Source organism: Ursus maritimus, unplaced genomic scaffold (genome assembly GCF_017311325.1).
Source record: "Ursus maritimus isolate PB19 unplaced genomic scaffold, ASM1731132v1 scaffold_24, whole genome shotgun sequence".
NCBI classification, from domain to species: Eukaryota; Metazoa; Chordata; class Mammalia; order Carnivora; family Ursidae; genus Ursus; species Ursus maritimus.
Window position 1 is genome coordinate 20,274,789 of NW_024424897.1, and position 10,849 is coordinate 20,285,637.

At 49.3% G+C, this 10,849-nt stretch overlaps 1 protein-coding gene across 1 annotated transcript; it reads right to left on the bottom strand.

The window, feature by feature from the left end:
- Positions 1-8,438: 8,438 nt before the first annotated feature.
- On the bottom strand, positions 8,439-10,596 carry EIF1 (eukaryotic translation initiation factor 1). The gene is made up of 4 exons (XM_008701269.2): positions 10,404-10,596; positions 9,520-9,683; positions 9,272-9,373; positions 8,439-8,656 (listed from the first exon to the last, which is right to left on the bottom strand). The coding sequence occupies exons 1-4, from the start codon at positions 10,432-10,434 to the stop codon at positions 8,612-8,614; spliced, it is 342 nt and encodes a 113-aa protein (XP_008699491.1). The 5' UTR covers positions 10,435-10,596; the 3' UTR covers positions 8,439-8,611.
- Between the last annotated feature and the right edge of the window lie 253 nt (positions 10,597-10,849).

Sequence of the window (10,849 nt, forward strand, 5' to 3'; positions counted from 1 at the left end):
AGACGCTTAGTTGAGGCTTGAACCTAGACAGCTGGATTCTGTAAGCATGAAGAAAAGCCTTTCCTTGCTGCTGTCCTGCTTCCTCTACAGTGAACCTTCTCTTCCCTGCACTCCGGAATCTGTGGAGTCAGTGAACAGCTGGGTTGGAGTGGCAGACTCAGGCCAGGGAAATGAGGAAGGTTTCGGCAGCTGATTTCACCTGTAATCTTGCTTGGCTAGTGTAAAAAGCTGTTTCAGTGAGGGGAGAAGGGGTGGTGCATTTCTTTAGGCTTTATTGAAGTTCTTTCTGGTTTATAAACCTGCCTAATTCCGAACTCTCCCTGGCAGGGGTAAGGACATTTCTGTTCACCAGCCCAGAGTGGTACTTCCATGCGGTAAGGGCGAAACCCCTGCTCATAATTTGCCCACCCAGCCAGCTCTGACATGATACAATTAAAACTACATACCTAAGGGGCGTCTGAATAGTTCCGTTCACTCTTTTTTTTTTTTCACACTATCCACTGTTTCAAAGTACACAAGCCCGTGGCTTTCAGCACGTCCACAAAGTGGCACAACCATGGCCTTTATCTAGTTCCAGAATATTTGCATCAGCCCAAAAGGAAAAACCATACCCATTTGCAGTCACTTCTCATTCCTCCCTATCCCTCCCCAGGGAATGACTAGGAAATGGAAGAGAGGTTTGCCAGTAACTGTTCGGGGAGCTGGCAGCACCACGATCTCCTAACGAGGAACTCCCTCCTCATGGACTGTTCGAAATTTAAAGCTGCTCTCTCAAATAGCATGCAGAAAGGAAGCCCGAACCACAGGGTACTAGAACATTACAGCCACGAGAATTCTAAGAGATGGGAGAAGATGGTCAAAAGCAAAGATAAATTGTAGACTTGTCCAGGCGCTCTCTGTCACAGGCTGAGTGTGACCCCTTGCCTAAGCACGGCTGAAGTGATTTAGGGGTTTGTACTGGTTGGTTTAGCATCTGAGTCCCCAGCTGGAGGATAGAGTCCAGGAGGAAGAAGGCGGGCTTTGCCTTGTTTGTTGCTGACTTGTACTGAGGGAGTCCTCCAGAAATGCAAAAGGATGAGTGAACACGGCGAAGAGTTGGCAGGGGACTCTGGGCTTGAAAGAGAAGTTGAGGCTGGAAACAGTGTTAGGATCATGAACACTGAAGGCATAATCAGTTGTGACCCAGGGTCAGGCCACCATGGGAGAGGCACCAAAGGCCAAGACTGTCTTCCTCCCTTTGGAACTCCTACTCTTGGAGAATGGAGGGAAGGAAGCTCCAAGCAGGTGGAGAGGTCATAGGGTGGCAAGTAGGAGACCTTCTCTGAGAAGCAGAGAGGGCTGGAGTATGGTGCCCAGTGCCACAGGAAACAATTGTAGGACACGAGGACATCCAAGGGCCTGTCCGTCTTCCCCTATTGGAACGTAGCGTCCATACGGGCAGGGATCTCTGTTCGGTGCCACATCCCAGCGCCTCAAAGGGTGGCCGGCACGTGTGAAATGCTGAATAAAGGTTTAGTGAATGAATGAATGGTGCATGCTATCAGAAGTTTAAAATTACCAGCCTTTGGGGCGCCTGGGTGGCTCAGTCGTTAAGCATCTGCCTTCGGCTCAGGGCCTGATCCCAGGGTCCTGGGATCGAGCCCTGCATCGGGCTCCTCTGCTGGGAGCCTGCTTCTTCCTCTCCCACCCCTGCTGCTTGTGTTCCCTCTCTCGCTGGCTGTCTCTCTCTCTGTCCAATAAGTAAATAAAAAATCTAAAAAAAAAATAAATAAAATTACCAGTCTTGGGTTTTGTAACATCATGATTTGCTCTCCTTCCTTTGCGTTTCTGCTTGGCAGAGCAGGGGGGAAAAGATGAATTACACCAGTGGTTCTCGAAAGGGGGATGTGGTTTTGCCTCCCAGGGGCATTTGACAATGTCTGGAGATAATTTTGATTGTCGGGCGTGCATGGGAAGGAGTGCTACGACCAAGTAAGTAGTGGGTGGAGGTCTGAGATACTGCTGAACACCCTATGATACACAGGTCAGCCCCTCCTCCCCAACACACAATTATCTGGGCCCAAATATTAATAGTGCTAAGTGAAGCCTCCTAACCCACTGGGAGTTGTCATAAGCCTGGGCAAGCTCTTTGTGAAGCTGCCCATGTGAATGTCTTCTGTCCTGTATCCAACAGCAGAGCAACTGAGCTCTGTCTCAGTGAGTCTTGACTCTTTTGGATTCAAAATCCCTGTCATATCAATAATCTAGAGGACCGACTTGGGAAATTTGATCTTTACATCATATGCCAGCTGTATGCCCGGCATTTTAAGTAAAAAATAATTTGAAGTTGGTATATGAAGATCGGTTCCTTTAAAGTTCAGCTTAAAATATGATCTGTAATAATCATATCGTTCAAAGACACCTTTCGACTTTCCCCAGTAAAAAAATGACAAAACACTGTTTAGATTTAATTAGAAGGAAAAGCAGGACTTCAGATAAATTAAAAAGGGGTATTGCATCGTGTTTGGTTCTGAGAACAGATGTCTATTAAAATGCAGCTTTAGATTTCGTTATGTGCTTAAAAACAACCCGATGTTCATTGGGACCCCCTTAGGTTTGCTATAGCTTTTGTATTATTTTTCCTAGGGGGCGATAGAAGAGAGTTTCAGGCTACTCACACGCAGGCATGTTGCAAATGCACTTGCGAGATGTAGGCTGTCTTCGGTTCCGATGAAGGAAAAGTCAAATTAGTTCTAGAAGCACTGTATTTTCTCCTTCAGCGTTGTTTTTGACATCCTGGAGACCTCTTTTTTTTTTTTTTAATATTTATTTATTTATTTATTCGAGAGAGAGCATGAGGAGAGCATGAGCAGGGGAAGGGGCAGAGGGAGAGAGGGAGAGGGAGAAGCAGACTCCCCGAGGACGCGGGGCTTGATTCCAGGCCAGGACCCTGGGATCATGACCTAAGTCGAAGGCAGACGCTTAACCAACTAAGCCACCCAGGCGCCCTGACATCCTGGAGACCTCTTAATGGATGGTGGGCTTCGATGGGGGTGAATGGCTAGACCATCATCACTCATGGGCCACCCCCAGTGGTTCTGTCCTGAGACTCTGGGGCCTAAGCCCAGGCTTGGTACCACTGAAGGGCCCCCCCAGCTGATCCCCGTGACAGCAAGGTTTCTGCACCTCTTAGCAATGAACTCAGTCCGTATTCAGCCCATAACTCTTGCTTTCCACACCTCGACAATTTTTTTGTGTTTTAAATGCACATCTGAAACCATAATGGAAAATGCACTTATAAAAACTAAAAGTCATGGGGCGCCCAGCTGGCTCAGTCGGTGGAGTATGTGACTCTTGATCTCGGGGCTGTGAGTTCAAGCCCCGTGTTGGGTGTAGAGATGACTTAAAAATCATATCTTAAAAAATAAAAGTCATAACGTTACCGTCCTTTTTTAACCAGCTTGCAGAGCACAATGTGAGGTCTGCTCGTGTTATGGTTCAAACCGGTGCTTCTCAAGCTTTGTTAAATGCCCATTGTTAAAATGAAGGTGGGTTCAGGAGGTTCGGGGTCGGGCTCGAATTTCTGTCCTTCCAACGAGCTCTCAGGGGATACTGAGCAGCAAGAGTCTATAGTTCTGTCCCTAAGGTGGACTATGGAACCTAGGTAGGTCACAGCTCTCTGCACTGACCTCGTCCTTGGGCTTGTTTTCTCCTGTTGCACAGAAATGGAGAATCAATGATTTGACACACATAGAATGACGGTTGCGTTAACGCTCCACGTTAATGCTTTCAACCTCCGTGCTCCCCGTGCTTCCTGTTTTTAGCCAATTGTCCATTCTGGGTATAAATTGACCATCAAGGACTAAGATTAAAGACAATTTAAACTGGACAACGGCCTGGGCAGCTGAGGCCGGGAGGTGGCTGGCGACAGCGGCTAGGGAGCGAGTGAGTCATGCACGGCTTTCTGAGGCTGTGGTCTGGCTGCCGTGTATACCTTCTTCCCAACACACACTCATTTCTGGAGCTGTTTAGAAATATCTTTAAATAGTTATTCATTTTCCAAGTCGATATCGGAATAGGCACGTTTCTGCTTGCAGGGCTGTGCCTGGAAAAACTTTGTTAGTCCTGGGGCTTTGTAAGCCTGGGGCGGAAACCACAGACCCGTGATTCTTAGCTGGTTTGGGTAGTGGGGTCTTTTAAGGATCTGATAAAAGCTGTGGACAGTCTTGCCAGAAAATGCCCACATGTAAGTTACACACGAAACCTCAGGGGCTGGTTTTTCTCATGTGCTGATAACCAAGTCCTGACCCTTGGCCACCCCCTTCTCAAACCATCTTAAATACAATACTCCTGATTGCTTTCCCTGAAGCTTAGCTCTGGTAATGCTCTCTCCCGCGCACATTTCCTCAATAGCTCCCCATTAGCTACAGCAGTGTTTCCCCGGTGTGGTTTGTGGCCCTCCCATATGAATTGGCTGATGCTGATGCTGGTTAAAATGACAGGTTCCTGGGACCCACATCAGACTTTCTGGATCAGAGTCTCTGGCTCTGGGGGTGCGGGTGGGGCATTTCCTGGAGCATTGTGGGCCAAGCATTCTGACCTCAGAGGCTCCGTTGTACCTCATACCAAGTGAATAAAATGCATCCACAGGCCAAACAGACATTTTCTGTAGTATTTTTAGAGAGACGTATACATTTTATAAATCCGAGTTTTGTTAAAAATAATATATTATTGGGGTGCCTGGGTGGCTAAGTCGGTTAAACATCTGACTCGATCTCAGCTGAAGCCTTGATCTCAGGGTTGTGAGTTCAAGCCTTGCATCGGGCTCCACGCTGGGCATGGAGCCTACTTAAAAAAAAATTGTTCTTTCTCTAGAAATTTTTATTACATTTACATATAGTTATACAAGAATTATATTGCAGTGATAGCCAGTGTTATATCTTCTAGTGTTAAACACTTATCCAGTCTGAGTTTTGTAGTTTTGGGGTCAAATTTTGGAGATGATCAATTTCTTTCAGTGCCTAGACGTTTTTGTAGGCCCTTGAAAAGCAGGTGGAATTGTTCAGCTAACACTCAGAGTCTAACGATCCTGGGTGGGGCCTAGAATCTGAATTTTTAACAAGCTTCCCAAGAACAGTGTGTTTTATGACTATTTGAATTAGGAGGATTTCAGAGAGTCCAAGCAAAGAAATGGCCAAAGCCTCACACTATTTGCTAATTCTGAAACAATACATACCTCCTGAAAAGTTAGGGAATTCTCTTCTTTTCAAAGCCTTATGAACAGAAAACTGTGTTTTGACACTCATGCCACAAGGGGGCAGCACCCAGGGTGGTAAATAGGGAAGCCGGTCAATGCCAGAGATAGTCGGTAGAATGTTTAGTTCCCAAATACATCGTGTTTCTTTGTCCTATTTATAGGTAAACTTTGAATAGGCTTTAAAGTAGTTTTTGTGGATTCCTGTGCAGTTTTAGCTGGCCAGTATTCGTTTTGTCTTGCTAACACAATTTTAAGGAAGGTTGGGTCCGTGTCTTGTCCCTGTGGCAGAGTGTGGGCCTGGGTCGGGGCAGGGAGAGTGAGCGGAGAGAAAGGAGGCAACAGAAGAAAGGGAAGGGGAGAAGGGCAGCCAGAGGGAGTGAGGAGGCAGAGAGGAGACTGGGGCGGGAGAGAGGAACCAGCAGCCCAGAGCTGGGAGACACTCCTCACCATGTTCTCCTCTTCTCTGTGACTCTTACGCGGACTAACCTCTGAATGTTTTCAGCTTGTGGCTCAGCCCGCTGCGACCTCACACCAACCTTCCAGCCCTCCTTCCCTTCTGCTCCCCTCTCATCGCCTACTTGCTGGCTCTGTTGCATCCCTTCTCGGAATCGGCCTTCCCATGGGGCTGAGTCCCTACTGTTGAATAAAGAGGCCAGTGTCTGCTATAGGCGCTTAGCACAGGCCTGGCACATACCGAGACAACACTATATTATTTCTGCCCTATATAAGGCCTTTGTTCCAGCCAAACTGTCCTACCTTGCAGCCCTCGTAGACCCTGGGTGCTCCCACCTCTGGGTCTTGACTCCTCTGACCGGAATGCCCGACTTCAGATGGCACTTTTTTTTTTTTTTAAGATTTTATTTTATACAGAGAGAGAAAGACAGCCAGTGAGAGAGGGAACACAAGCAGGGGGAGTGGGAGAGGAAGCAGGCTCCCAGCAGAGGAGCCCGATGCGGGGCTTGATCCCAGAACGCCGGGATCACGCCCTGAGCCGAAGGCTGATGCTTAACGACTGAGCCACCCAAGCGCCCCCAGATGGCACATCTTTTATGAAGCCTTCCTGGCCCCCTTGGGTGTAGATGGGGTGGGGATTTCCCTATACCCCAAACCTGTAGCTCTTTGGCCAAGCCAGGGGCAGCACTTGCTCCTTTCTGCCTCATGTTCAAGGCTGTGTGTGGGTCCTCCCTGCTACCCCACCATCTGCTTCCTGAACACAGGGTGTCCCGATTGCTTTTGCGTGCCCGGTGATTCCCCACGCTCTACACTGCACATACCAGCCTCTGTAAAATGAGCTATTTAAATTGTGAATGTGGAGGTTATCTGGTGGTAAGGGCAGAAGACAGATGCTGGGTTCTAGATGAAACTCTACCACTGGTTAGCCCTGCGAATTTCCCTTATCGAATGGGCACAACCATGCTTTATTTCGGGCCTGAGATACTGAATGTGTTCACAAACGTCCTGCCAGGCTCACAGGTAGTTGTTTTGATTGGTTCTACACATGGTTGACTTAATACTGATACTGCTAACTTAACTCAGAATCATTTCATTCCAGAAAACCTTAGTCCTTAAAAGGCAAGAGTTTTCTCAATAAGCTAGCACAGGACCTACACATCAACCTACATGATTCCCTTATTGTTTTATTCTGTTTTCTGACTGTGGTCTTCTGTGGGTTTGGTCTCCAAGGTTGCTTCTAGAAGTTTCTGAGAATAGCCCTACTGGTCTAATCTTATATTTACAACCATCACCCAAATGTTGTAACAATGGCCGTTATGTTCAGTGCCAATTGAAGTTCTCCTGTTTGCTAAACAGATGTTTCCTAGGACTTGTGTTACACGTCTACCTCCCAGATTACAATCTCCCAGGGCAGCTGCCGCATCTCTGCCTTCTGGCTTGGCCTCTGTACACTCACTCACGAGGCCGACCAGCTCCAAGAGGATGGCCAACAGCAAGTGTTGATTCTTCAGGACTACTCTCTGCAGAGAATTTTATGATCTGAAATTGGTACCAATTCAAGATTCACATGCTGGGAGAATTTCAGTACAGTTAACGGCGCCAGGAAGAGACTTCCACATAATTGTCCTGTCGAGGGATGGCCTCTGGACAGTTAACTTCAGCTTCTCCAAACACTCGTCATTGAACTGTCACACACTCTAAACCTATTCCCTAGAAAAGGCACTTCTGTGTACCTCTTAGGGCTGTGAGGATTAGATCAAGTCCTGCACCAGGTCCGTCCCTTTGTTACAGCCTTTAAGCCAAGATCCCGTCACTGAGGGGACTCAAGGGTTTCCAACCAAACTGCTCCACCAGCTCACAGGGCAAGTTCCTCCATAGCCACCGAGCAGGGACAACCCCGTCACCTCTGAATCTGTCCACCATGCCTGCAACACAGCTACCTGTGGGCAACTTGGGAGGGACAAGCTCACTAAAGATTTTCTAGGCCAAGAGGTTGAGGCCCCAATTGAGCTCTGGTTGTAGACTATCCTTCACTGCCCATTTCTGTGGTTCCTTCACACATACGAGACTGATTATACATAAAATACAATCTGCAAGTCAGGTGTTTCTGAAAACAAGTTTTATTTAAATAAGGGTTTAAATACATTACATAACATTAAAACTGAAGGAAAAAATAAACCAAAAACCAGTCTGTTACTTCACATGGCACTGGGCAGCTGTTGCTAGTAAGTTGCGAGCTCTACAGCTAGCTACATGACTGATACATCAGTTTGAAGTTTGTTCCCTTGTCAAAAGTTTAACTCAGATAGAAGGTTGGCCTCACATTCTGGTGTTTGGACATCATAGCTAGGGTATGTCTGGTCAAAAAGACCTTGGTGGCAAGTCAGACGTCCTATCACGCCTCACTAGAGGGAAGGTGGCCGCTCTAAGCTCTGCCCACCGGGTCAGGTTGGAGACACCAGGGATTTGACTACCAAAGACTCCCTGTAGCAGCACAGCTGCTGTTGCTGTCTTACCCCATCCTGTCCTCTCAGCTTCACCGTGGGCTGTTCAGGTGGTGACATTCTCTTGGGGCAGGGAACTCTGAAGAGGGAGAGCCGAGGAGCTTCTGGCCAGACATAGCCGTCTGTGATCTTGGGGCTCTGGACTGGACCGAAACATCACATTACTGCTTGGTTTCAGGCCGGACACTGCCAGGCGCCTACTGCTTGACCTCTGTTTAAATGAGGGACTTCAAGACTAGACAGCATGGCTCTTTTCAGTTTATTGCATGAAGGAGTTACACTAGTCCAAGTTAAAAGCAGACCCCAAATGGTTACATTATACAAGCTGTGAGGTTTTTAAACTTGTGACAAGGGACAGAAGGGAAATTCTACTCATTGCAAGGAAATCCTCACTTAAGCTTCAGTGAGCCAAAAGCACTTAAAACCCATGAACCTTCAGCTGGTCGTCCTTAGCCAGTCCAATCTGCAAAGAAAAAAGGACAAAGTTATAATAGGGGATGTGAAAGGTGTTCAAGTCCCCATTTCCGATGGCAACAACTTTGTCTGTTTGCGTCTACACCGGGCAAGAAAAGTCCAAGAGCCAAGGCTTTGACCACTATGAGCCCATGGTTCTTAACTCAGGGTATGCAGTTAAGAAGCAATGATGTAAGAGGATTTCAGCACTTAGGAGCAGCCAGCCAGACATCCTGTTTATTTCAGTGTGTGTGTGCAATTTACAATGGCATCTTTAGAGTAAGTCCATGTACAGGGCATCTAGCTGGCTCAGTTGTGGAGCATACAACTCTCCACCCTGGGGTTTTGAGTTCAGACCCCACGTTGGGTCTAACCAGAGGTTACTTAAGTAACATCTTAGGGGGTAAAAAAAAAAGTAGATCCATGTGAACAGTGACTTAAGACAGACAATCCTTTAAAAAAAAGAAAGAAATGCTAGCGTACAGATTCCAAAACTCAACTGTTGTTTTGCTTAGCTTTACAAAACAAACTTCTATGTCCCCGAAGAGCCTGAACAGACTAGGCAGGATCTGACAGTGGCCAGGATAGAGGCACAAATGGATTATGAAGAAGTGACTGAACTCACCTCTACCAGGAACTGGCATATGTTCTTGCGCTGGTCACCCTGTAGCTGAATTACTTCTCCATATTCTGGATGCTCAATTACAGTACCATTGCAGGCAAATTTCTGTAAGCACCAATGAAGCAAAATAAAATTAGGCCAAGCAACAGTCCCAGTACACTAACAATCCCTAATGAGAGGCAATACAAATCAGCACACCCCCACCTGAGCAAGTTAAACGTGATTTCCCTACAACTTCATTGAAGACCTACCTTCTTAAACGCCTTCACTAGTTTCTTTTTATCGTAATCATCAGCGATCCCTTGGACAGTAGTAAGGGTCTTCCTGCCGTTTCTCTGTTGAATTCTTATATGGATATAATCCTCAGTGCCAGCAGGAAGCAGATCATCACCCTTACTTGCATCAGCAAAGGGGTCTGGGAAGAAACATCAGGCTCGTTTAGAGCTGCGGGGGCTCAGGTGCCACTGCCACCCTCCCAACGGATCTTTTTGCATGCGCGGAAACTAATACTGAAATCTCCAGGGCTTAGGTCACATCACATCTGTCCTTGCTGGCTGTCCGCGAACGGGTCAGTCCGGGACGGCCAGCTTCCCCGGCGCTGGGGACAGCCTGGGCCTCCTGCCCCAGGCCCGCCCTCAGAAGCCGATCACGTGCCGGGGGAGCCTGGGCTGGCAGGCCGTGCCCCACCCGGCTGATGCAACAGGCCGGAACCCGACCTCCAAGGCGGGGCCAAGCTTCCCGCCCCATTGGCGCGAGCGTTTGTCACTTAGGGCTGGCGCCGCCTCTTACTCCCGGCTCCGTGACAACCGCGGTGACGTAACGGACGTGACGCAGGGGTGGCGGGAGGGGGCGGGTGTGGCCCAAGGCGGCCCGGGAGCCATTAGTAAATGCGCCACCCGAGACGCCGGGCCCGCCCAAGGGCTGCCTCCCTGCCCGCTCCTTCCGGTCGCGCTTTAAGAGCCGATCCCAGGGTCCGGGTCGAGGCCCCGCTTCCTGCGAGCCCGGACACCTTCCCTCAGTCTAAGTTTACGAAAGCCCGGAGCACCTTGCACGTTTCCGGGCCCTGTCTCCGGACCTGGAGCGATTCGCCGCCCCACCCAGGGCTTTCTCCCCACGGGACCTTTCCGCAGCTTACCGAAAGAGTGGAGGTTCTGGATAGCGGACATACGATACGATTCCTTTTCCTCGGTGGAAACGGCCTGCGGAAGGCGGCGGCGGGAGAAGGCGGGCGGGGGGGACGGAGCGTCGGGAAGCGAGGGGGCTCAAGGGGGAGGCTGCTGAGTCCTCGGCGGCGGCTCAGTGACTGGGGCGGAGGGGCGGTGCCTGTATTCACTTATATAGCCGCCCCTGTGACGCCAGCGCGCTGCCCTCACGTCCCGGCCCCACCCACGGCGTCGTGGCCTCCGCGCCCTGGCGCCGCCGCTTCTGATTGGTCCGGGGGCGGTGAGGCGGGACGGCGCTTGCGCAGGAACTCTGCGCTGCAGGAGGGCGTCCTCTGGATTCCGGGAGAGGTGGAAGGAGGAGGGAAAGGTTGGTCAGTCTAGGCGCCTGCGCGGTACAGGAGGAAGGTGTCAGGGTGGC